We start from the raw sequence: 27,933 nt of genomic DNA on the forward strand, positions 1-27,933 counted from the left end.
TTTATTTTCACAGCGATTCTGCGTATTTATGAATAAGCGGCTCGTTTTAAAATCTTCCCGGTCTACTGACATTTGTTAAGACATCTGGTTTAAACATTACAATCCTCATGATAACTTTCGTTAACTTTTGTTAACTTTATATTAAGTAAATCCACTTCAAAAGCTAATTACTCCTGGACAGCAATGCCATAGAAATATACAGAGCGACTGGAAAAACGGAAGTTCAAAGACAATATTCTAAAGATGGCGGCGCCCTCGTTTCTCTGGTGCATAAGGTCTATAGTGGGTGAAAACAACAGAATGTCCAAAATCACAGCATTCATAAACCAGTCGTCAAAATGTCCCCGGATGTCCTACAGCTTTCGGACAGATTCTGAAGTGTGCAAGTGATGGACTCTTTACTATCCCATCGCTGTGTCCGAAATCACATACTGTCACAGATGCTACTACATTTGAGTTTGTGTAATCTGGACTACATTCACCATGGTATCATTGTCACATGAGCTATCATCATCAGTTGAGTCTCTTCACTGTCGTTCATAAATCCTCTCTCCTGTCGCCTCATGAAGTAGTAAATGCAAAAGGTCATCCAGGTACTTTTTTCCTCTTTTATGAGTATTGTGTATTCGGACCCTGCTTTTTTTGGCTTACTTTTCCCGGACACTATGTAGGACGGAAGTCTCTGATTTTGGATGCACAGCATGAGAAAGACAGTGAAGCGACGCCACTGACGCCGTAGGTCACATGATGATGATGATAACATCATGAATATAGTGCATCTGGATTACATTCATACTACACATATTCATACTGTTAGATCGGATGGATCTCCACGTCAGATAGATCAGGTCCGACCCGAATCCTTGCCAGAAGATTTGTTTTGTCTGGCATCTAAACCTGAGAGTTTGACTGAGAAAGCCAGGGAAGAGCAAAACAGGAAGTGATGATAATAAAAAGAGCAGAGTTTATTGAATCATTTTAGTTGCGCATGTCTCAATGCTCAGACTTCATCTGGATGTTACATTTCGTCTGGCCAGTACAAGTCTTATTATACCAAGGGAAAACAATGGGAAATTACTGCTTCACAACATCATCCTGTGATTTTACAAGACATTCTCTGATCTCCTCCTCATGAAGACAAACATCCCTTTAAACCATGCAATCACACCATTAAACAACAATAGCAAGGAAATGATAATATAAAAGATGAAAATATAAAATGACAAGTGAATAATAAAATGAATAAATTATGTAAATCAATAATAAAATGATTAAATCAAATGACAACGACATAAATGGCTGATTATAAATGATTATAGAATTAAATTGTATAAAAACCAAGAAAATAAAGCACAGCACAGAAGTATGGCTGCTCTCTTAAATTAACACACACATGTTGTTATTGAGAATCCACAGATCCTGTACATGTTTACCCAGTGTGTTCAAAGATGTGCATGTGTATTATTATGTGTGTATTATTATTTGTGTGTAATTCATGCACACTATATTTGTATATTGCAGTGACTTAGGGCATGTTTTCACGACAACGATGTACTATAATCAGACAAGTGTTGTCAAAATGATCCCTGTTCACACGGATCTGTGAAAATGACTAAAAAGGCTGTAATATTCATGCCTGGCTAGTAGTTGATGTCATTTGGTCAACAAACACCTGTGAACACATAATACACAGGGGCATGATGTCATTATGTCCTTATTTCATTGCTGAAACACACACACACACACATGCATTTAATCCGTTTTTTTAAATTGGTTTAAGGAACATTTTAGGAATTTCCCAATTATGAACAGATAGTTCCCGCCAAAATGAAAATTCTGTCATCATCAACTCACATTCATGTTGATCAAAATAAACATGACACCCGTGTAAGAAGTCAACATGTCTTTTGCCTGAGGAAAATGATAGACATCACACTCTCTCCTTTTCCAGCAACTCGCCAGTTTTCACTCCGCATTTCATCCTTCTGATCCTATCAGGCCATTAGCTCCTAAAAATATTTTGATATTCTTGTGTATCCTCTTCTGTTTTTCTATTAAAAAATCCTTGTTGTCTGACTTGTCTTTTCACAAATACTGCAATGCTAAGCTACTGCATGGCTTTAGAAAATTTGAAGTACATTTATATGTTTATACGTTTGTACTTTTCTGACAAATGCAGACACCATCCACTTTCATTGTACAGGAAAAAGTAACCACATTCTGCTCAAGAGGTCCTTTTGCTTTCTGCATAAAAAAAATCATGTGTTTCTAGAGACATGGGGTGGGTAGTTGATGTCAGAATTTACATTTTTAGCTGAACTATTTTACCTTTAAGAATGGGGAAAAATTATAATAACATGACTTTATCACATAAAAAGGCACAAAGTATAGTAAAATAAAATAAAAGGTTACAGGTGTACATTTGTACCAATGTATTATTTCTACATTAACAAAAGAGAGAAAAAACATAAAAATCAAAGAAATTTTTTTTCTCAAGGAAACATCAACAGAAAATCACAATAATCATAAGCATGATTCTAGATAAACAAAAGTAAGACCTACTTTTTTTTTAATAATCGGTAAGAGAAAATCATTAAAATAATTTATTTTAATTAGGGCTGTCAACATTGACGTATTAATAATTTGAATAATTTGAAATGACGCTAAATACAGGTGTAAACGGGGTCTAAAATGTTTTGAGCTTGTGCACTTTCCACCACTTCCAGAGGGAGCTGAAAACGCATTGGACCGGATTGCTTTCTGTCACATACCTGTCCTGTCTTGTGCTGCACATGGGTGTTTTGTTATTTTGGGCCATGTGCTCGTGTTATTGTCTGATCCCTCCCCCTTGTTATCTGATTATTGTTTGAGTTCATCCACCTGTTCCCTCCTGATTAGTTTCCCTTTATTAGTTCCCTCTTGTTTGCAGTCTGTGTCGGTACGTTGTCTTTTGTTTCCTGTTCCCCGAGATTTTCCAGAGTTTTCTTAGTCTGTTGTTGTTTTTGTATTTACTTAGTTCTGTTTTCCCCCTCGTGGGTTTGTTTTGTGTTTTCATTAATAAATTCTTATTTTTTCCAGCATTTGAGTCCTCACACCTTTTGTTTTTAGTCTGCCGTGACAGAACGTACCGACCATTATGAGGACTCAGCGGAGAAGAGAGGCGTCACCAGTCTCCTGTCCGCAATGGGAGCGGATTCTCAGATTTCAGGAGTTGGTCTCCCTCCGTCAGCAGGGAATGGAGGTGAGGGTTTTCGGTCAGAGGTTCCGTCGCGCTGCTGAAGGGCTGAACCTGGGCGAGGAGGCTTGCAGGGATTTATTTAATTATGCGCTGGATGAACCGATGGACTGGCTGATCTGTAGAGCGTTTGATCATGTCAGTTTTGAGGCGATGGTGGAGGGTTTAATTCGCCATCGGGAGAGGATCGCCAGGGGAGTGGTCTCTGTTCCAGTGATCCCAGTTCCGGTGGACCCAGTTCCGGTGGTCCCAGTTCCAGTGGTTCCGAAACGGAGGAGGAGAAGGAAGAACTCCTCCGTGGCTATTCCGGTGGACCCAGTTCCGGTGGTCCCAGTTCTGGTGGTCCCGAGTCCGGTGGTTCCTGTTTTGGTGGTCCCGAGTCCAGTGGCTCCAAGACACAGGAGGAGGAGAAAGGCTCCCTCCGTAACTGTTCCGGTGGTCCCAGTTCCGGTGGTCCCAGTTCCGGTGGTCCCGAGTCCGGTGATCCCGAGTCCGGTGGCTCCTAACACGGAGACCATCCCGGAGGTGACTACCGTCCCTGACGCACCGCCCAGGCGTCTTGCTCTGCCCGCACCGCCCAGGCGTCTTGCTCTGCCTGAGCCGGTGGTGTCTGTTCCTGAGCCGGTGGTGTCTGTTCCTGAGCCGGTGGTGTCTGTTCCTGAGCCGGTGGTTCCTGTACCTTGGCCGCCCGAAGGGTCGTCTCCGCCCTGGCCGCCCGAGGAGAGGTCTCCGCCCTGGCCACCCGAAGGGTCGTCTCCGCCCTGGCCACCCGAGGAGAGGTCTCCGCCCTGGCCACCCGAAGGGTCGTCTCCGCCCTGGCCACCCGAGGAGAGGTCTCCGCCCTGGCCGCCCGAGGAGAGGTCTCCGCCCTGGCCGCCCGAGGAGAGGTCTCCGCCCTGGCCACCCGAAGGGTCGTCTCCGCCCTGGCCGCCCGAGGAGAGGTCTCCGCCCTGGCCACCCGAAGGGTCGTCTCCGCCCTGGCCACCCGAGGAGAGGTCTCCGCCCTGGCCACCCGAAGGGTCGTCTCCGCCCTGGCCGCCCGAGGAGAGGTCTCCGCCCTGGCCACCCGAAGGGTCGTCTCCGCCCTGGCCGCCCGAGGAGAGGTCTCCGCCCTGGCCACCCGAAGGGTCGTCTCCGCCCTGGCCGCCCGAGGAGAGGTCTCCGCCCTGGCCGCCCGAGGAGAGGTCTCCGCCCTGGCCGCCCGAGGAGAGGTCTCCGCCCTGGCCACCCGAAGGGTCGTCTCCGCCCTGGCCGCCCGAGGAGAGGTCTCCGCCCTGGCCACCCGAAGGGTCGTCTCCGCCCTGGCCGCCCGAGGAGAGGTCTCCGCCCTGGCCACCCGAAGGGTCGTCTCCGCCCTGGCCACCCGAGGAGAGGTCTCCGCCCTGGCCGCCCGAGGAGAGGTCTCCGCCCTGGCCGCCCGAGGAGAGGTCTCCGCCCTGGCCGCCAGATGAACTGTCGTCTCCACTCTGGCCGTTGGCACAGCCTGCTCCGTCCTGGCCTCCCGAACCCTGTGGGCCACTCCGGTGTCACAAACATTTTGTCCCTCCCGTCCCGCCCTGGTCTGTCCCTCCCGTCCCACCCTGGTCTGTCCCTTCCGTCCCGTCCGGGTCTTATGGAGCGTCTGGTAGCCGCTCCGTAGGGAGGGGGTAATGTCACATGCCTGTCCTGTCTTGTGCTGCACATGGGTGTTTTGTTATTTTGGGCTCAGGAACTGGAACTGAACCAGAGCAGAAACAAAAGCTGATGCTCTCCGTATGATTTCCCATTGTCTCCAGGCGCGTTCATATGTAAATTGCATTATAGTCCTTCACGTCTATTGCGATCTCAAAATTCTGGCCAGTTGATAATACCTAGAATATCAAAATCGACTGCTGAGTTGAGTTTTTAGCCTAGCTTTGAACTGACAGAGTGTGTCTGCTTCCCGGACAATGGTAGGAAGACTGTTCCAAAGTTTTTGTGCTAAACAGGAAAAGGATCTACCGCCAACAGTTAATTTTGACCTGCTGTTTGCACTGTTGTGTGAATGAGCGGGCCGGAGCGCGTTAAGGGTTTTCTGTTAAGCCTGGAACACACCAAACCGACGCCAAAGAACTAGCGCTGATGAAAGCCGACTGTGTTGTCCTGCGTCAGGGGAAAAAAGCGGCACCTGAACACACCGAGCGAACTATTGCCAACTGTCAGCTAGAATGAGCGTTCTGCGCCTGCGTGTAAATGAGACAACTGTATATTTCTGCAGATATATTCATCTATATTCGTCATTCAAAAAGAGAAACCGGCTGCAGATAAACAAACCATAAATAAAGCAGTGCGTGTTTACCATTTTGAATATCAACCCTGCTAAACACTGTCTTTATTCCACTTCGCCAAGGAACACTCAGGTAAGATTACGTAACATTAGAACAGCCTTCTATCTGTACCGTTTTGGGCTGATTCTCCAACTAGGAGCACTTTTGGCACTGTGAGTTTATGGAAAATTCACTCTCTTAAAACACTCTTAAAACAATCTTCCTAGCTTCATGCATGTGTCTTCTAACACAATATAACAGTGGGCCGTTTTAGAATTCCATGGATTATTATTATTTTTAACAGTTTTTCTGAAGAGCGCTTTCAAAGATGTCATTTCCACCACTTTTCAATTTATGTATTTTATTACAATATAATATTGTAAAACTGATTATATAAGATTATTTATCAGTCAACAACATCAGTGGCTACCTAATCATGTAACAAAATAAATCTCAATACTTCATGAACTTAATGCATTTTTATTTAAAGTTGCTAAATGCCACGAGTTGGGATTTTTGCCTACAGCATTTCATTTTTGCTCAGGTCTATGTTTATTATAAGTCACTCACACTTTGTAAGTAATGAACTATTACTACTTGATTTAAAATACATTTAGATCCACATCATTGGTTATTCTGTTTTGTTTGTTTTTTTCTTTAAAAACTAAAGTGGTGGAAATGACGGTTTATGGTGGAAAGATTGTTTCTGTTTATTTTTACTTAAATTGCCAGTCCAAAATATTTTTAACCATGTATTTTATTATTTAACATATATGAGTTGAACAGTATACCTAATAGTTTTAAAAAATAATGATTACAAATGATATGCAAATTATATGAACCTGCTCAAAACATTCATATAAATATAGATAAATAAAAATAAATTTAGAGTGTACTGGAATGGTGATATATAAAGTTCTCAGTCCAAAAGCTCAAATATGTCATGAGAACATGCAAATAGCACACAAAAACAGCATATATCATGTCCAAAGCTACGCATGTAATTTCTCAGAGGTGGAAATGAAGTTTTAGCAGTTTTTCTGCAATATTAGCACACCCTCATGTCAGGCTTAGCTACTTTTGGACTTATGTTGTTTACTTGTAATAAACATACATTATTTTCATATTTGTTGTACATAATTCAACCGAACTACAGCCAAGGTGGAAATGACGCTGAATAAAAATACTCTGTATAAAAGCTTGAGTTACCTTGATTTATTTTCTTGTGCTGAAGAGCACATGTGCCTGAAGTTTCATCTTCAACTAATACGTCCTTTTCACAGTTATTTCCATGATTACCAAGTAAATAAAATATTTAAGGTGGGTCTATTAAAGTGGATTTTGTTGAGGGAGGTGGAAATGACGGAAAACCTGGGGACAGACTTATTTCATTCCAAAAATAGTTTAAAATGATGATATACATATGGAATTTCGATGGTATGATATTATTTTATTTGTCCTTAAGACAAACATGTTAAAAAATATGTTTAATTATCTTTAATATCATTTTTTCAACATTCAAAGAGGGCCAGTCTGGGGTGGGGACAAGCATAAAACTGCAAAATCTGCTAATAAACAGCCTTGCAAAAGCATTTTTAAAAGAAAAAAGGGGCAAGATTTGGTGGTTACTAGGATGTTGGAGCATGAACTTCATAATGACAATTTATTTGTGCACTTGTTTGTTTATTTATTTACAAAAAAAGGCCAAGGACACAAAAGTGCCTGTAGTTGGAGAATCACCCTTTGACTTCTTTGCTCACTGTTTTGCTATTATTCTCAGTGACTCGCTCACTAAGCTGAACAGCCAATCAGAGTTCTCTCTCTCACTGATGGCCCGACGCCGATTCGACCGGAAAAAAAAGCCGACGAGGATGAATTTCAGCCGACTGTGCGGAACACACTGAGAAAACTTAGTCGGCCGACGCACAAAAACTGCCCGACGGCCGACCGTCGGCTTGGTGTTTTCCAGGCTTTAGAACGGTGTCGTGTCAGCGGCCCCTAAGTTAATAACTAATGATCTTTGCAACGGAAGTGAATCAATCAAAACTAACTTTAGCTGGACAATAACTTTCTACTCTCTAGTTCTAGAGCTACTTCTAGAGCTGCTGTAAGGCCAAAACAATCTCTGTTACTTTAATTTCCTATTATCATTGTAAAGCTGCTTTGAAATGATCTATGTTGTTAAAAGCACTATATAAATGAAATGGTGACTTGACTTGACTAAATCTGATGGTTTACTTTGCTGGATATAGCAAATGGTGATCAAATGAACATGTTAAACTAGACAAACGATGTATGGTTAATTTTATGACAAGTGTGCGATTTAATCACGATAAAAATTAATCTATTGACAGCCCTATTGACAGTCTACTGACATTCATTGATTCTGTATTTGTAAAGTGAGAAATTAAATACTCACAGGTTCTGGTTCATCAAGATATTTATATTTCTTCTCTGAGTAACCTTCCATATGACTAATCCGGCAATCAAAGAAATAATTCACCTACAGTGGCCCACAGATAAATTAAAAAGAGAATAGCATTAGGTTTTTTTTTTTTTTTTTGATGGGCTATATATAATTTTTCTAAATATTTTAACAAATATGTCAGATAGTTCCTGCCCTTTATAACCCTAATTATTAAATTTCTATCTACAAAAACTCTTCTTACCACTCTTACAAGCGACAATAGTGCACCCACGTTGATAATTGTTGTAAAAAAGCTGTATTTTTTTGCCTGTACAAAGAACAAAAACAAAAAAACACTTAATGTACATGTCTTAACTTTGGTTCTAAGTCATTTAGTCACTATGAGTTGCGTCAGTGACTGACAAATTGGGATCGTGCCTGAGAGTCCTATCTCCCCTTGTTAATGGACATTGGCAGGTGAGATTTGCATTGCGTACCACTCCCTGTGCTGCTTGCATATAGGAAGTGAGCAGAGAGACACTCACCAAGCTTTTGCTTTAAAGCCGAGCATTTCTTAGATTCACCTCTGATTTTCATCTATGTGTGTTGTCTTCAGAACCCAGAAGTGTTCCTGTGTTGGTGCGATCTTCGCCTGTGCACTTCAACACAAAGAGCATTTCTTCTGAAAGAGTAACACGAGTGTGTTTGCATCTTTTTTAACCCTTTAGGCGCCAAGGTTTTTTTGAAAAAATGCTGGATTTTGACATCAAAATTTCAAAAGCTTGTGGCTTGAAAGGGCTTAAGGATAGAGATCTACTGTAAATTAGAAAAATGTTGGGGATGACTGAAAGTTTATGTGGGGTGTAAATATACTCATCTAATTTGCATATTATGACGTCATCGGGGGCGGCCCTCTTGAATTTAATAATATTCAAGAAATAGTAGATATTGAACTGATGTTTGAACTTATTTGCATGTTTTATTTTTATTTTTTTTTTATCCTCATTCCAAATGATGAGAAAAGAGGAAACCAACAATGACAGGAGAAAGTACTAAATTATTACTATACTATATAACGTTAGTAGTAAAACGCATGTGAACAGTAGCCTACTTTTTGATCAGTTCATCAGTAATATTCAGGAAATAGTAGATATTGAATTGATGTTGGAATTTATTTACATGCTTTTTTTTTCTTTTTTTCTTTTTATCCTCATTCCAAATGATCGGAAAAGAGGTAACCAACAATAAAATAGGAAAAAGTACTAAATTATTACTATATTACAATACTTTAGTTGTAAAACACATGTGAACAGTAGCCTACTTTTTGATCAGTTCATCAGTAATATTCAGGAAAAAATATATATGGAGTGGGTTTTTTTTTTTGGGGGGTCTTTTATCCTCATTCCAAATGATCAGGAAAAGAGGAAATCAATGTACACTAAGACCACGTCCACCCCTGCCACCCCCATCCCCGTTGGGCAAATGGGTCAAAATGATCTGTTTGTGCTTCATGAACACTCATGCCTTGCGCGGCGGCACCATTGCGTGACAAAGTTGTACCGGGAGAAGCGCGGGCGGCACCATTGCGCGACAAAGATGTACCGGGAGAAGCGCGGGCGGCACCATTGCGCGACAAAGTTGTACCGGGAGAGGCGCGGGCGGCACCATTGCGCGACAAGGATGTACTGGGAGAAGCGCGGGCGGCACCATTGCGCGACAAAGTTGTACCGGGAGAAGCGCGGGCGGCACCATTGCGCGACAAATTTGTACCTGAAGAGGCGCGGGCGGCACCATTGTGCGACAAAGATGTACCGGGAGAAGCGCGGGCGGCACCATTGCGCGACAAAGTTGTACCGGGAGAATTGTGGGCGGCACCATTGCGCGACAAAGATGTACCGGGAGAAGCGCGGGCAGCACCATTGCACGACAAAGATGTACCGGGAGAGGCGCGACCATTAGACGGCCGATCGTCATTTCCAAAAAGGCAGAGTCAGAATCGGCGAATAACATTTGCAACACATCCACACGGTACAAGTTTTTATTAGCCATTTGACGATTCCCAGTCAGCAGATTTCCTTTGGCAAAGATGTGGGCCAGATAAACAGCTGAGCTGTGGCCCAGATTAGTTTGTGTTTGCCGGCCCAGATATGGCCCACATCTCCTTTGCCAGAACTGAACCAAAGGACTGCTATAACTCCACCAAGCATGAGCCAAATATTACAATTTCATGTGGCCCATATGTGAGCCTGGTATGCAACTTTAGTATGGTTGAGCTCTGTTCAAATCTAACGGCCCTTATGTGGCCCACATGCAGCTGACAGTATTTAAAGTCTTATTAACTTACAGGTAAATTAAACACTCAACAACAAATGTACTCAAAACTATTTATTTTGACAAGCATTTAAATAATTACAGCTAAAGTGTTGTACTTAATTACAGTAGTATTCAGTTGAAAACATTTAATAAAAATAAATATAATTACAGCAACAGAGTTGAATTTAATAATTACAGTAGTATTCAGTTGAAAACATTTAAGAATACATAGAATTACAGCTACTCAGTTGTACTTATTTTAAGTAGAATTCAGTTGAAAACATTTAAGAATATAATAAATAGCATTCAAAGTTAATTTTTTACACCAAAGTTCAAAACACTCGATCAAAGCGTGTATTAATGTTATGTTCAATTAGTCTAATGAGAGTAATACAAATAAATCACAGTAACTTGGTAAAGAGAACTTTAAAGAGAAGTTGAGAAAGTTAAAGCAAACTTGAAAGGTAAAGAGTTGAGAAGTGTGTTGATGTGCAGAGAAGTCTACAATGAGGGTCGGCAATGTGTTGACCTTTTCCAGTAAGGGGATTCTGCCTGACTGCACCTGCAATAAAGAAGAATTTAAATAATGTTAGCAGCAATACACCTGGAAGCTAGAGCTGCAGGAGAATGAAAAAAAAAATCATTAATGTAAATTTCCTTTAATATTTTAATTGCAAGTATTAACAAATTAAACACATCTGAATTACCACTGTATGAAAGTTTTTTCCAGTAAATTTTCAAAAGGAATTGCAAATTGTATTTTTCAATATGTGGGCCAGAATTATACCATAATTCCCTATGACAAATTATTTAGATTTTTAGAATACTTTTGCACCAACCGGTTAAAATTTACAGCACCAAATGTATTCTGCTTTTTTTTTTTTTAAAGACATGCACACTCTAATGTAAAAACACACCAACACAGATAGCATTAATGTCATGTTTTAGTCCAAAGACAGAGTCTACAAAAAGAAGTGTTTTTACTAACACAAAATAAACTCAAGATAATCCGCAATGATGCAAGGCAATTTGGAAGCAGAAACACACAAACAATAATGGGCCAAGTACCGAATGCAAGGAGGAACATAAATGGTTAGTTCGCCCAAAAATGAAAATTCTGTCTGTAATTACCCTCAAGTTTTTCCAACTTCTGGGTTGTACGTCAGAGCGTAGACTCAGTATTGGCCGACGCTGGTCATGTGTGGGATGCTTGCCAATCGTGAGCCTACGTTCTGACGTACAACACAGAAGCGCTGTGCTGTTACACTACGTGAACTCACACAGAAGAAAATGAAGAGTTGAATAAAGTCGTTATTTTTGCTTGTTTTGCACACAAAAAGTATTCTCGACACTTGTAAACTTAAGGTTGAGCCACTGTATTCTTGGACTATTTTAACAATGTCTTTACTAACTTTCTGGGCTGGCAAGTTTCAATAACAGAGAAGCCTGTGGAGGAGTGAGACAGCTCTCAGATTTCATCAAAAATATCTTAATTTGTGTTCCAAAGATGAACAGAAGTCTTACGGGGGTGGAACAACATGGGTGAGTAATTACTGACAGAACTTTCATTTTTGGGTGAACTAACCCTTTAAATACACAGTGATAATGAACTAAATACAGATAGTTGTAGGCATGCGCTGGTATGAGACTTTGACAGAATGATAATTAGGGCCCGAGCACCGATGGTGAGAGGACCCTATTGTTTTTGCTCTGTTTATTCTTCTTCTTCTTCTTCTTCTTCTTCTTCTTCTTCTTCTTCTCCAAAGTGAATCGCTTTTTAGAGGGCCTAAACATGCTCGAAAACTCATGAAACTTTGCACACGCTTCAGAAGTGGTGAAAATTTACGTGTGATATGGTTTTCAAAATTGGGTGGGGCAAATTCGGTAAATTATTGCCCCCACATTTTGCCCCGGCTCTACGTTTCACGTACAGGTATGAAATTTGGTACATACATGTAATGACCCAATACCTACAAAAAAGTCTCTTGGAGCATAGCCCTAAACACAACAGGAAGTCAGCTATTTTGAACTTCCTCCTAGATTTTGTGCATTTTTCGTAATTTCCTGATGTTTTACTTTAACGAACTCCTCCTACAGTTTTGATCTGATCCTCTTCAAATTTGGTGAGTGTAATCTTAAGGCCTTTGCGACGTTAAATTGCGAAGATCTAGAGTTTTCGTCGAAGGGTGTGCCCTCTGCGGCCTGACAAATGTTCACCCAATTTCGGCCTTTTGGTGATATATGCATGATCAGATAAGTTCTCTGTCAATGTTGCTTGCAGTTCCGATGTTGCTAGGCAACCACAGACAGCCTGCAGTAACTCAGGCATACAATGTCCAATCTGCCCCAAACTTCACATGTTTGATAAGAGTCCTGTCCTGAACACATGACCATGCTCATATTTGGTTATAGCAATAGCGCCACCTGCTGGTAGCAGGAAGTGTGGCAAATACAAAACGTGCTCGAAAAATCATGAAACTTTGCACAAGCTTCAGAAGTGGTGAAAATGTACGTGTGATGTGGTTTTCAAAATTGGGTGGGGCAAAATGGCTTAATTATTGCCCCTACATTTTGCCCCGGCTCTACGTTTCACGTACATGTATGAAATTTGGTACATACATGTACTGACCCAATACCTACAAAAAAGTCTCTTGGAGCGTAGCCCTAAACACATCAGGAAGTCAGCTATTTTGAACTTCCTGTCAGATTTTGGGCAGTTTTTGCCATTTCCTGATGTTGTACTTTAACGAACTCCTCCAACAGTTTTGATCTGATCCTCTTCAAATTTGGTGAGTGTAATCTTAAGGCCTTTACTAAAGGCGCTGGGTGACGGTGGCAGGGGTGCGAGGGCCCTTTTCATCGCTGCTTGCAGCTTTAATCTTATATTGTGATTACAGCTTTAAAATGTATGATTGAAACGATATGATTCGCAATATATAAAAAATAACTTTCTTTAAAAACAAAACATAAAACTTCTAAATAAAAAAATGCAGTCACTTAAGTGAGCCACAGATGTGATCAGGTAATGACAAAAAAAGAGGGAAAACCAGAATAGCTAACCCCATCCCCTGTAATTATTATTAATATTTTAATTAAATTAATAAAGATGTATCTTACTTTTGCAATTATAAACTGTAATTATTGTACTGTAAATAATTTGTATTTATTTATAATGCATTCATAATAATAACAACATTACAATAATATTTCGATTGCTTCTGATAAACAATAATACACTTCATCCTTACGCATCGCTTTCTGTGAAGACTTTTACATGCTTTTCCCAAATCACTGAAGTGACGTCAACGTCCGTGTTAGCAGTGGCATTCGCCGTCAGGCAAGTGTTATTTAAATAAACTCCCGATGTACTTACAAACTCTCCAATGCCTCGTTTTATGAGTACAGAACCTATTTGTACTACTGTAGAAGTTTGGTACCATTCTAGGCATTCTAGGTTGGTGTTTGGCTCGATCTCATGGTGCAAATGACCCTACTGCTCACCGCTGAGTGACCGGGCACTGCTAGGCTCTTCAGTGAAAGCTTGGTGAGTGTCTCTGCTTGATTTCTATATACCTGCAGCACAGGGCATGGTTTGCGATGCAAATCTCACTTGCCAATGTCCATTGGCTGGTTCTGTTAACATGAGAAGGTTATAGGACTCTCAGGCAAGACCCTAATTCGTCAGGCACTGACGTAATGTCTTCGTTCCCTCCTTCAGGGAACGGGGGTTACAAAAGGTAACCTAGATGTTTTGTTCTCTGAAAATATAACTGCATTTTATTAAGTTTAATGTCATTAACAAAGGTTGAACTGTCCTTATTTGGAAAACTCACCTTGCCATAAACCAGAACATCTAAACGAATGCCATATCCCTTGATCAGGGTCCTGGTGTCTTTGCCATCACTGTTCTTGTAGTATTTAGCAAATCTGTAAAGATTACACAAAAACACCCATTTATTTGCAACATTTGTTCACTTCTTCTGAAGAATCATCTTTACTAGTTACTGTTAGACTGGAACCAAGCTGTCTAGACTCAGAAAGGGCTACACTCTTAGAAAACAAAGGACTTTTATGGAAATTAGCTTTTAAACTCTCCTCAACATGGGCATCCTCATCCTGAGTCACTGAGTCAATCTCGATTTAATTATAAAGCCCAAAAAACAACAGTGGTTGAGCATTGCGCTGAACAATATAATTTAGAAGAAAACTAAAAGACAAAAAACAATATGACAATAAGACACAAACACACAATTGATGTTTAGACAAACCCCATTTGACTCAGTGATTATAAGCAAAGAGAGGTTTTTAATTTTGCTTTAAAATGTGATTCTGACTAAATTATTCTAATAGAGAGTGGTAGGTTGTTCCACAGTTTAGGGCCGGCTATGGCAAAAGCCTGGTCACATTTTTTCGGTGACTTTAAACATCTAGCTGATAAGTAGGTGCTAGTCCATTTAAAACCTTAAAAACAAAGAGTAAAATTTTAAACTCTATTCTAAAACAGACTGACAGTGCAAAGAGTGTAAGTCTGGGGTGATTTGTTCATATTTGCGAGTGCCAGTCAGAAGTCTAGCAGCTATGTTTTGGACTGTTTGTAAGCGATTTATATAGGATTGGCTAATACCTATATACATTGAGTTGCAGTAGTCTAGTCGAGATGAGATAAAATCATGTATTAAAGCATCAAACTCAATGAGTCTTGGCTGAAAGAAACATACTTGTTACTAACAAAACCTTGGTTCCCTGAAATAACAGGAATGAGTATTGCGTCGCTAAATGCTTTGGGAAAACTACTTTTTCTCCAAATACTGAAGCCTTATTGAATCACGCAGTGAAACTTCATGAACCTATGGGTCTTCAGCCCACCTGAACTGAAGTGGGCAGAGCACTCTATATATACTCTTAAGACCTGAATAGGGCAGAGTAAGTGCAAATCTTGCCTGTCCTCTGAAACCGGAAGAGAGAGTAATTACCTGTGCTCTGAATGGAGTAGAGAGCATGTTAGGTACATAGCTGTGTCTTGGTTTGAGGATGACTTTACAGAAAATCAAGGCAAGATGCGCTCACAGAGAGTGCTTGCAAGTCACACACTCGCTTGACCGACGCTGGGGCTAGTAGGACGGCAGTCTATAGCGGAAAGCGCCACAGCATGGCCGACTAATGTGAGCCCCTAATGGCCCTTAGGACTGTAGATTTTGGAATAGTAAGGGGACAAAGCCGGTTCAGCCTTCTAGCCACCTTCAGAAAACGAACAACAAAGTTGTTCCTGCCTATAGACTGGCCGGCCACAGGAGCGTGGTACACTGTTAAACTACCAAGCTCTGGGGTCTTGATTAATGCAAATTCTTATTGTAATTCATGTTTCACTTTGGTGGATGTTTTATCTTGGTCTGAGTATTTAAAGAAATGTTGCAAGAGGAAAAATGGAGCGTAGCTGGAAGAAAACAAAATTAGACTTTTTTCGCATTTCGTGGAAAGAGCACAGTTTCATACAGAAAGGCCTTAAAAACTGCTAGATCTGCTTTTTTTTTTGTCTCTTAGAAGAAAACAAACACAACCCTAGGTATTTATTTGATACAGTGGCTAAATTAACAAGAAATAAAGCTTCTAATTCTGAAGTTTCCTAAAAGTATAGCAGAAAAGACTTTATGAACTTCTTTACTTGCAAGATTGATAATACTAGGGAAAAAATTATAACTATGCAAACGTCTACAGTATTGCATCTGACAGTGCATTGTAGTGTCCCTTAGGGATGTCACGATACCAAAATTCCAGTAGTCGGTACCGATACCATTAAAATTTTACGGTTCTCGGTACCAATTTCGGTACCACAGCAAAATCTGTTGGAACTATTTTTCTATTTTATTTAACTATTTGAAAAAAATATTAAATTCATTTCAATGACTTTATTATTTATGACTGTAATCATAAGTAAATAATACATATAAGCATTGAAGGCTACATGCTGTTTAAACGTAAATATTGCTTATAAAAAAATCAAGTGGAAAAATAAGCAACCTTCTATGAACACATTATTAGTAGTAGTAGTAGTATTAGTAGTAGTAGTAGTAGTATTTTTATTACATGGAGATGTAGCTAAATCTACTGTACAGAAGCCTAATATAATTATTTCTGTCAATTTCTTCAAGTTAAACCGAACTTTTATTTTGACGGGTTGCCGTGAAGACCTTTGTATAATCATGACGATAGTTTTTCTCAAATGAAACGGTAAAATGCTCATGCTCATGAAGTGAATTTCATCATGTCATAATATCGTGAGGCAGCAGAGACTGAAAACAGCGCGAGCATTACTCGTGCTTCAGTGTGTGTGTGTGTGTGTGTGTGTGTGTGTGTGTGAGGTAAATGAAACCGCGCGTCTGCTCCATTCATTCACACAGAGACGAGCAGAACATGCAGAGTTAATATTTAAATAGCCTTTTTGCGGTTTAATATACACAGAAACTATATATCAGCTACAGTGCTTCTAGTAAAAAGTTAGTCTGGAGCCCCGCGCTTAGATAAACACGGAGCAACTGAAAGCAGCTGCCTAGTGGGTACCGGTACTACAGCAATGCTGGTATCGTCACATTTTAAAAATTTCAGTACCGACTTGGTACCGAAGTACCGGTACTTTTGACAACACTAGTGTCCCTGAGGAACAATTCCATTCATTTGTTGCTATAGGGGAGGAAGAATTATCTAAACTTGTTAAATCATCTAAATCAACAACATGAATGTTAGACCCTATACCGACTAAGCTACTGAAAGAGGGGGAGAAATCACACCAGGGTATGATACAAGACAACCAACCGTGTCTAGTGTAAGTACACTCTCAGAATAGGTGGAGCAGGCCGACTGAAGTTTTAGAGCTCCGCCTAACAAATTGGATGTAGAGGCTAATAATTAAATTTTCGTTAAGAGCAACAGAGTGTTGCTAGACCAATTTAAATAGGGTGAGCCTCAACCTCGTATTATTGTAATATTATTCTAACTAAGTGTACATGGGAAACCATGGATTGATTATATAAAGTCTCTTAGAAGAAAACAAGTCTCTTAAAAGAGTGTGTACAGATCTACGAGCACTAAATAGCACACTATTAGAAATAAGAAAGCATGGTGTGGCATCTAAAGGTATAAGTCAGTTGCCTCTGTCTAATGACTAAGACCGACGAGTTTGTCGGAAAGAAAGAACTGTCCTCCTGCAACATGCAAAAACATATGATAGGGATCAGTGACACCTTAAATAATTCCTCATGAGTATAAGATTTTCATGGTTCACAAATTCAGTGTCTCCTTGTCTCGTGTCGTTGTTATGTGTGAATGTGTGTGGGCGTGGTCTGGATCGTTACCACTGATCAGCGGCAACAGCTGATCCTCACTAGCGGCGCCAGCTGCTGCTGCTCAACGCACCTTCATATACTCCCGGCTTTCTTCTTTCCATTGTCAGATCGTTGTGAAGTCTTCTCGTGCTGTGTCCTGTTCCCTATTCTGTTTGCCTTTTCCTGTTGTGCTTCAGTCTGACGTGATTTGTGGTCGGTGTTCCTATTTGGTGTCGCAGTTTGTTCCTCGTTCTCTGTCTGGATTACTACAACCTGGTTCATTCACGGATATCACCATTCACCACCATCATCATTTGTGTTGCCTGTCGAGGTCCCTGCGCCACCCAACTGCCACTGTGTTTGTCCTGATTGCATCTGACTTTGTGCAACTACTAATAAATATACGTTTTACTTGCATTATTGCTTCCTCGCCTTGTGTGATATGACAGAACGATCTGACCAGCAGATGGAAGCAGCAAGTGGTCCCGCGACTTCTCTGGAGGATTTCATCACTCGCAGCATTACCAGAATGGACTCTCCTCTTGCACCTGTGGTGTTGGGTCACCCCTGGTTAACCCTTCACAACCCCAAAGTGGACTGGCATCTTAATTCCATCTTCGCATGGAGCAATCAATGTCATGAGTCTTTTCTAGTGTCTGCCTGTCCATCTGTATCTGTTTCTGTGTTTCAGGAGGAGGCAGTGGATTTGTCTAACGTGCCCACAGAGTACCGTGATCTGAAGGAGGTGTTCAGTAAGTATTGAGCTGCTTCTCTTCCTCCGCATCGTCCTTACGACTGTGCCATAGATTTACTGCCAGGTAAGTCTTCGCCTAAAGGCAAGTTATATTTGCTTTCTGCTCTGGAAAGGGAGGCTATGGAGAAATATATTTCTGATTTTCTAGCAACAGGGTTCATCCGTCCTTCCTCTTCTCCAGCGGGGGCTGGGTTATTTTTTGTGGGGAAGAAGGATGGTTCTCTGTGGCCTTGTATTGATTACCAGGGTTTCAACAGCATCACTGTAAAGAATACTTATCCTTTGCCGTTGATGTCTTCATCTTTCGAGAGGTTGCAGGGAGCATCAATCTTCACAAAATTGGATTTACGTAATGCTTATCATTTGGTTCGCATAAGGAAGAGGGTGAATGGAAGACCGCTTTTAACACCCCCAGGGGGCACTTTGAATATTTGGTCATGCCGTTTGGTTTGTCCAACTCCCCAGCGGTCTTCCAGGCTCTCGTCAATGACGTGCTGCGAGACATGGTAGATCAGTTCATATATGTCTAACTGGATGACATATTGATTTTTTCTTCTTCTCTCCAGGAACATGTGCAGCACGTCCAGCGAGTGCTTCAGAGGTTGCTAGAGAAGGGGCTTTTTGTCAAGGCGGAGAAATGCGCTTTTCATGCACAGTCTTTTCCTTTCTTAGGGTACATCATTTCGTCTGAGAGAGTACGTATGGATCCTGAGAAGGTTAAGGCTGTGGTAGAGTGGCCAAGTCCAGATTCCCGTAAGGCCCTACAGAGGTTTCTGGGGTTAGCCAACTTCTACCGGCATTTTATTCGTAACTTCAGCCAACTAGCCGTGCCTCTGACTGCCTTGACCTCCCCCAGAACTACGTTCAGGTGGTCAGACACATCTGAAGCTGCGTTTGCCAAACTGAAAGGCCGCTTTGTTTCAGCCCCTATCTTAATAGCCCCTGATCCTCCACATCAGTTCGTGGTGGAGGTCGATGCGTCAGAGGTGGGGGTAGGCGCAGTGCTATCCCAACGCTCTTCCACAGATGACAAGATGCATCCCTGCATGTTTTTTGTCCCATCATTTATCACCTGCCGAACGTAATTATGACATTGGAAACAGGGAGTTGTTGGCAGTCAAGTTAGCATTGGAGGAATGGCATCATTGGTTAGAAGGATAGGGGGTACCTTTTATTGTTTGGACCGATCACAAAAACCTGGAATATATCAGAACCGCCAAAAGATTGAACTCCAGGCAGGCTCAGTGGGCACTTTTTTTCGGTCATTTTGCTTTTTCTCTCTCGTACCGCCCGGGTTCCAAAAACATCAAACCCGATTCTTTATTGCGTATTTTTGACCGTTCCGAACGCCCATCTACTCCCGAGTGCATTTTACCCGAGACCCTATTTGTCTCCACACTCACATGGGAGGTCGAATCGAAGGTCAAGACAGCCTTAGAAGGGGTAACGCCTCCGCCCGGTTGCCCACCGAATCGTTTATGTGTGCCAGAGGGATTACGGTCTGACGTCATTCAGTGGGGGCATTGTTCCAACGTGGCTTGTCATCCAGGAGTTAACCACACTAGTTTTTTGGTCAAGCAACGATTCTGGTGGCCACTCATGGCTCATAACATTCACAGTTTTGTTTTGGCTTGCTCAGTTTGTGCCACTGGTAAAACTTCCAATCGACCTCCAGATGGGTTACTTCAAGCGCTGCCAGTCCCTTCGAGACCCTGCTCCCACATAGCTCTAGATTTTATCACCACCCTCCCTCCGTTTTGACCGTAGTGGACCAGTTATCGAAGACGGCTCATTTCATTCCCTTGCCCAAATTACCCTCAGCCAAGGAGACAGCGTTGATCGCTGTGGACCACGTCTTTCGCTTACATGGCCTCCTGATGGACGTGGTTTCCGACAGGGGACCCCAGTTTGTGTCCAAATTTTGGCGAGAGTTTTGTAAATTACTGGGAGCGACTGTCAGTCTGTCCTCAGGGTTTCACCCCCAAAGCAATGATCAAACTGAGAGAGCCAACCAAGATTTGGAAAGGGTGTTGCGATGTTTGGTATCCAAGAATCCTTCCTCATGGAGCCAACAACTTTCAATGGTGGAGTACGCACACAATGTGTTGCCAGTGTCATCCACGGGCCTATCTCCGTTTGAGTGTAGCTTAGGTTACCAGCCACCAATTTTCCCCATCTGGAATCCAAAGTCGCCGTCCCCTCCGCTCACGCCTTCGTCCAGAGGTGTCACCGCACATGGACTAAAGCCCGTGAGACTCTGCTCCAAGTGGGGGCACCAAGGCTAAAGCCGATCGCCACTGGTCTAAGCCTCCTGTATATGTCTTGGTCAAAAAGTGTGGCTTTCAACCAAGAATTTTCCACTCTGCTCCGTTTCTAATAAACTTGCTCCCAAATTCATTGGCCCGTTCACTGTCACCAAAATCATTAGTCCAGTGGCAGTCCGCCTCAACCTTCCTCTGGCGTACAGGAGAATTCATCCCGTCTTTCATGAATCAAAAGTAAAACCCGTGTTTCATTCTCATTTTAATCTGCCTGCCCCGGTTCCTCCCCCGCCGCGACTCGTAGATGGGGAACCTACATATTCGGTTAATCGTATTCTGGAATCAAGACGGAGGAGACGCGGAGTTCAGTACTTGGTGGACTTGGAGGGTTATGGTCTGGAGGAGAGAAGTTGGGTACCTGCTAGAGACATCCTGGATCACTCCCTTATCCATGATTACAATCGACAGATAAGGGATTCTGGGAACGCCAGGAGGCGTTCCTAGGAGGGGGGGGGGGGGGGGGTACTGTCACGGTTCACAAATTCAGCGTCTCCTTGTCTCGTGTCATTGTTTTTATGTGTGAATGTGTGTGGGCGTGGTCCGGATCGTTACCGCTGATCAGCGGCAACAGCTGATCCTCACTAGCGGCGCCAGCTGCAACTATTCAACGCACCTTCATATACTCCCGGCTTTCTTCTTTCCATTGTCAGATCGTTGTGAAGTCTTCTCGTGCTGTGTCCTATTCCCGATTCTGTTTGCCGTTTCCTGTTGTGCTTCAGTCTGACGTGATTTGTGGTCGGTGTTCCTGTTTGGTGTCGCAGTTTGTTCCTCGTTCTCTGTCTGGATTATGACAACTTGGTTCATTCACGGATATCACCATTCACCACCATCATCATTTGTGTTGCCTGTCGAGGTCCCTGCGCCACCCAACTGCCACTCTGTTTGTCCTGATTACATCTGACTTTGTGCAACTACTAATAAATATACTGTACGTTTTACTTGCATTATTGCTTCCTCGCCTTGTGTGATATGACAAAGATGTCTAAAGGCATGTTGATAGAATGTAACTATCTCAGACTACAAACATGTTGGTCAATAGAACACATTTGTTTTGGAATTCTGATTGGTGCTGTTAGTAGTGCAGAAATGACAAACTTCACTTTTAAGGTAACTAAAGTTGGTCAGCTTATTTATATGGTAATGGTCATGACATCTCGTTAGATATAGTCTTACCTTAATTAAGTGTGTACAGATCTATGGGCGCTAAATAGCACACTATTAGAAATAGCAAGCATGGTATGGCATCTAAAGGTACAAGTCAATTGCCTCTGTCTAATGACCAGGACCGACGAGTTTGTGATTATAAGATCCGTATCTCCGGCTGGTGCGAGACTCGAAGTGTTATAGGAATCCGAATGTGAGTGTGATTTCAATAAAGAGTTAAATAGAATAATCAAGTGTGTAGATAAATTATTATATAAATGGTCAATAACTAATTGCCATTCTAACCAAAATTCGAGGTTGTGATAAAATGGAGTCAGATAAAAGTTTAATTGGAATTATATTACTTTGCCACACTGAAAAGACCGAACACGCAGGACTGAACAGGCCCAACATAGTTACAGTACAAACATCTGTTACCGTAAGTTGTGCACTGGGGTTTCACTACTTTCTGGGTCCTTCTTGTCTATTCTGCGGAAGGAGTACTGGGGAGCACACGAGTCAATATCCAGGTCACAATCCCACTGGATTTGCACTGCCATTATTCCCCCCTGAGCACAGAAAACACTCAAAGATGTCAGTCAGTTCTACAGCAGTGCACCAACAAAATACATATTCATCAACAGAGTATCATAAGGGGATTAAAGCTTATTCATGATAAAATCAATGTCAAATAAACATAAAATTAGTTTCTGACATAGACTGCCATGGTCTGAAAATCCTCTCGAGCTTCTTCAAAAATATCTTTGATTCTGAAAATTGGGCAGTTAGGGTCAGTATTCCTGTTGAACACACAGTTTGCCAAGTAGGAGCTGCTCATGTTTGGTAGGATATTCCTTCTGCAAGAAATAAAGAAATAAGCAACACTACATTAACTCACTTTATTATGTAAAATTTATATGTTTGATTTGCAGCACTTCTGTTGCAGATTTGTAGTTAAAATACAGAAGAAAAAAAAACGGTGCTGAAATATGTGTTAGAGATGAACATACTTTTTGAAGTTAAATTTGGTGAATTGGATATTATTCTTTATGAATATCGTGAAGTTTTCAGCATCTGCCAGGAGTGCTGGACTGAAATATCAAGGCAAAAAACATGAATATTATGAAAAACTTTACTGCTAAAACTAAGAAATACATTTTTTTAGTTTGAGATGGTGAGTGGTTGGAGTTTTACTTCGGAGGTTTGACTTTCTTCTCCACAGGACACCAGGCCAACACCTCACATGTCTTCACTGAGTCTGAGAAATCGACACATCTACCTGTCTGAACACCTAAAACAGAGGCATGTCTAAATAGTCAGTACTGCCTGGATTTCAAGTCACAAAAAGTAATATTTTGTATGCAGTGTACAGATTGAGCCATACCATTCCCTCGAGGATCTTTAAATCCTTTGGTGCAGTTCATGTCAGATGTGCAAATGGATTTCAGGGTTGGATACTAAATTAAATTAAAATGAATACCAAGTAATGTAATACAAAAAAATTAATAAATGTAATAATCAAGCACAGCGTTAGTTCAGACAGGCCACGTAGGCATAGGCTGCGATCAGCTGACGCGGTCAGCTGTCAAATTGCTCCAACCACTACCGTTCTCCTATTAGACCGGAAGGATATATATACGCGGCACTTCCGCCTGGGAAACATGCTTAAACTACTCACAACCCCCCCACCCTCACCACTATAAGTATCAAGCATATTTCTGTGCACCTTTTGGCTGTTGTCTTCTTTGTTTCAGATTATCAAGGCTTCCAAGTCCTAGAGCCACAGACATCATCGCGAGAGACACACCCTTCCTCATAGCAAGCTACAGCATAGACGTCCCGGACTTCACTGCTACGTCTACATGTTTAACCACGGCTTAAAGACATTACTAAACTGTCTTAATCATCTGTGTATTGCTCAAGCTGATGGTTCCATAGGGGGGTTAATGCTAAAGCTACGTATGTCATTAATTATGGAGCAAGAACCCCCATAAGGAACCATACCGCCAAAGATAAATTGTGTTCAATAAACTCAAGTAAACTTGCCAAAGTGGTCTCGTCTGAATTAAGCCAAAGAGTGGTAAATGTCAAATCAGATGATATCAGTTGACGGGTAAATGTCAAATCAAATCAGTCAAATCAGTTGATTTAGTTTTAAAATAAATTAACAGCCAAATCTTTTATGGTCATTCAATAAGTTGAATGACATTGATATAATGTTATATTATTAATATTATTCAGAATTTTTTTTTTGAGGTGTAATTTTAGTTGTGTTTGTGCCTGTGTCTAAATGGAAGCTCAAAGAAGAGGAAAGATTAAACAGAGAGCACACTTTCTTCATGTCTCACCTCTGCACATTTTGACAGTGTTTGGTTTGGTGTGAGGATCATGTTGGTCATCAGGAAGAAAGAACTGTCCTCCTGCAACATGCAAAACATGTGAATGTGATCAGTGACACCTGAAATAGTTCCTGAGTAATGAGTATTAGATGTCTAAAGGCATGTTGATAGAATGTGACTATCCCAGACTGCATACATGTTGGTCAATAGAATGATGAATCCAACAAATCCAACAAAGAGCAGAAAGACATTTTATCCCATAAAACTCATCTTTGATCACCAAAATGACATATTTATACATTTTATCCTATGAAAAAAAAAAATCTTCTAGCATTAATATAGCTTGAATTTAAATAGCTTGAATTTAACTCTACACCCTTGCTTGATTTAGTATATGCGGATCTATGAATATGCTAATTAGCCCCGCCTCCACACACTCACACCAGCTCACAGATTCACTCGGTCAACTTACTGAGGTAAACTGCACAATGGTATCGCTCTTTACAATGTCCAACACATAACAGTAATTAATATGATTAGCCTTTTGCTTGACTATGTTCTCAAACAGCTAATAATGTTTCACAAACTATGTTCCCATTCGCCCTCTCAGTCTGCCTTCTAACAATCATCAGAAACGCTTTGAACAACTCAGAACGTCAGTGGAAGAAGGCATGTACACCCGCTATATTGCTAAATCTACCAGATTTTTCATATCAACAGAAAAATATAATCTGGCATCTCTCAAGACTCTTGAGACTGGCACTGCTATGCCAAAGCCTGCCGGCACGTTGACCTGATTGGTTACAAGGAAGTTGTTTCTGAAGTCAGAAACACCAGCGATTTTAAACTGCGTCTTTGAGACAAGACAAAATACTCAGCAATGATGTTGACTTATGAATGTACACATGGTTTGTCTTAAAGCGTATTAAAAACACCACAAAGACATATAAACAACATTATACTGTCCAACAATGAACCGTGAATTGCACTTCTTTGCAAGCGCAGGTGTCTCACTGATTGATTATGTCATGGCTAACGAGACACGCCCTTTGTCCCAATTTGCATAATTCATATGCAACTGTTTTTACAATGCAAGACGACTCTAATGCAAAAATTATTTTATTTTTTAATTTTGAATCAAATTGAATGTTTATTGATATCCAACCCTACTGACTATATCAATTGATTTGATTACACATTTTTCATTTAACAATTTTGTTAAATTTCTATTAAACCATGTAGCATTTTCTACAGCACATGTTGGACCAAATGTATACACACATATTATGGCTGGCTGTGCTATACAGATATTAATCAGTATGTAAGAACCAGCGGCGAAATAGTCTCTGTGCTGGATGGGACCAGTGACGAAGAAAGCTCTGTGCTGGACGGGACCAGTGGCGAAGAAAGCTCTGGGCTGGATTGGACCAGTGACGAAGGAAGCTCTGGGCTGGACGGGACCAGCGGCGAAGGAAGCTCTGTGCTGGACGGGACCAGTGGCGAAGAAAGCTCTGGGCTGGATTGGACCAGTGACGAAGAAAGCTCTGGGCTGGATGGGACCAGCGGCGAAGGAAGCTCTGTGCTGGACGGGACCAGTGACGAAGAAAGCTCTGGGCTGGATTGGACCAGTGACGAAGAAAGCTCTGGGCTGGACGGGAAGAGCGGCGAAGGAAGCTCTGGGCTGGACGGGACCAGCGGCGAAGGAAGCTCTGGACTGGATTGGACCAGTGACGAAGGAAGCTCTGGGCTGGATGGGACCAGCGGCGAAGGAAGCTCTGGGCTGGATGGGACCAGCGGCGAAGGAAGCTCTGGACTGGATTGGACCAGTGACGAAGGAAGCTCTGGGCTGGATGGGACCAGCGGCGAAGGAAGCTCTGTGCTGGACGGGACCAGTGGCGAAGAAAGCTCTGGGCTGGATTGGACCAGTGACGAAGGAAGCTCTGGGCTGGATTGGACCAGTGACGAAGAAAGCTCTGGGCTGGACGGGACCAGCGGCGAAGGAAGCTCTGTGCTGGACGGGACCAGTGACGAAGGAAGCTCTGGGCTGGACGGGACCAGTGACGAAGAAAGCTCTGTGCTGGACGGGACCAGTGACGAAGAAAGCTCTGGGCTGGATTGGACCAGTGGCGAAGAAAGCTCTGGGCTGGATTGGACCAGTGGCGAAGAAAGCTCTGGGCTGGACGGGACCAGTGACGAAGGAAGCTCTGTGCTGGACAGGAAGAGCGGCGAAGGAAGCTCTGGGCTGGACGGGAAGAGCGGCGAAGAAAGCTCTGGGCTGGATTGGACCAGCGGCGAAGGAAGCTCTGTGCTGGACAGGAAGAGCGGCGAAGGAAGCTCTGGGCTGGACGGGACCAGTGACGAAGAAAGCTCTGTGCTGGACGGGACCAGTGACGAAGAAAGCTCTGGGCTGGATTGGACCAGTGGCGAAGAAAGCTCTGGGCTGGATTGGACCAGCGGCGAAGGAAGCTCTGGGCTGGATTGGACCAGTGACGAAGAAAGCTCTGTGCTGGATTGGACCAGCGGCGAAGGAAGCTCTGTGCTGGACAGGAAGAGCGGCGAAGGAAGCTCTGGGCTGGACGGGACCAGTGACGAAGAAAGCTCTGTGCTGGACGGGACCAGTGACGAAGAAAGCTCTGGGCTGGATTGGACCAGTGGCGAAGAAAGCTCTGGGCTGGATTGGACCAGCGGCGAAGGAAGCTCTGTGCTGGACGGGAAGAGCGGCGAAGAAAGCTCTGGGCTGGATTGGACCAGCGGCGAAGGAAGCTCTGTGCTGGACGGGAAGAGCGGCGAAGAAAGCTCTGGGCTGGATTGGACCAGTGACGAAGAAAGCTCTGGGCTGGATTGGACCAGTGACGAAGAAAGCTCTGGGCTGGATTGGACCAGTGACGAAGAAAGCTCTGGGCTGGATTGGACCAGTGACGAAGAAAGCTCTGGGCTGGATTGGACCAGTGGCGAAGAAAGCTCTGGGCTGGATTGGACCAGTGTCGAAGAAAGCTCTGGGCTGGATGGGACCAGTGGCGAAGAAAGCTCTGTGCTGGACGGGAAGAGCGGCGAAGAAAGCTCTGGGCTGGATTGGACCAGTGACGAAGGAAGCTCTGGGCTGGATTGGACCAGTGACGAAGGAAGCTCTGGGCTGGATGGGACCAGTGACGAAGAAAGCTCTGGGCTGGATTGGACCAGTGACAAAGGAAGCTCTGGGCTGGATGGGACCAGCGGCAAAGGAAGCTCTGGGGGTATGCCGTTAACAGTCTCTGGCTTAGAACTATTTTAAGTTGTATCATGCTGTGTCAGGCACAAGGAGACGATGTATGAACTGAGTCAAGCACAGCCTTCCAGTGATCATCTGTAAATTCCTCCCCGAGATCATTCTCCCAAAGTCTCCTGACATCCTGCAAAGAATGTGGGGATACATTGCATATGCTGTTATAGAGAATCGAGATTAGACCTTTATGTGAAGGGGATAATGAAAGGATATGGTTGACTGTGTTGCTCGTTGAAAAATCTGGAAAGGAGGCTATACTTTTCTGAACAAAGTGCTTAATTTGGAGAAATCTAAAGAAGTGAGACATGGGTAAATCGAATAATTGAGATAGTTGGGCAAATGATCCGAACTTGCCGTCTACATAAAGATTGGAAATAGACTCAATGCCCTTCGAGGACCAAGTTCCGAAGGTAGAGTCTGAGAGAGAAGGTGGGAAATTATAATTATTCTTTATGGGAGAATGCACCGACGTTGTCTGCAACTTAAAATGTCTTTTAAATTGAGACCAAATTTTAATAGAGTGATAGACCGCTGGGTTAGCGCAGAATTGGCTTC

At 42.6% G+C, this 27,933-nt stretch overlaps 2 protein-coding genes across 4 annotated transcripts in view; both read right to left on the reverse strand.

The window, feature by feature from the left end:
* Positions 1–27,933, reverse strand: part of dnajc30b (DnaJ (Hsp40) homolog, subfamily C, member 30b) — a 354,582-nt gene that overhangs the window by 233,080 nt on the left and 93,569 nt on the right. The window lies entirely within an intron of this gene.
* Positions 949–27,933, reverse strand: part of LOC307166908 (P2X purinoceptor 4a-like) — a 33,522-nt gene continuing 6,537 nt past the window's right edge. The window contains exons 3-12 of one of the 3 annotated variants that reach the window (XM_079885670.1): positions 24,126–24,197; positions 23,162–23,234; positions 22,972–23,068; positions 22,788–22,868; positions 22,493–22,634; positions 22,216–22,346; positions 14,074–14,167; positions 8,190–8,255; positions 7,940–8,023; positions 949–1,672 (exon numbers count right to left, since the gene is read on the reverse strand). In XM_079885670.1, the coding sequence (XP_079741796.1) occupies positions 1,631–1,672; positions 7,940–8,023; positions 8,190–8,255; positions 14,074–14,167; positions 22,216–22,346; positions 22,493–22,634; positions 22,788–22,868; positions 22,972–23,068; positions 23,162–23,234; positions 24,126–24,197 (882 nt within the window). In that variant the 3' untranslated portion in view covers positions 949–1,630. Of the gene's footprint in view, positions 1,673–7,939; positions 8,024–8,189; positions 8,256–10,298; positions 10,803–14,073; positions 14,168–22,215; positions 22,347–22,492; positions 22,635–22,787; positions 22,869–22,971; positions 23,069–23,161; positions 23,235–24,125; positions 24,198–27,933 lie in introns of those variants that run through there. The other 2 variants (XM_079885669.1, XM_079885671.1) reach the window with 2 other exon arrangements.

This window comes from Squalius cephalus, assembly GCF_949319135.1.
Source record: "Squalius cephalus genome assembly, chromosome: 11".
NCBI classification, from domain to species: Eukaryota; Metazoa; Chordata; class Actinopteri; order Cypriniformes; family Leuciscidae; genus Squalius; species Squalius cephalus.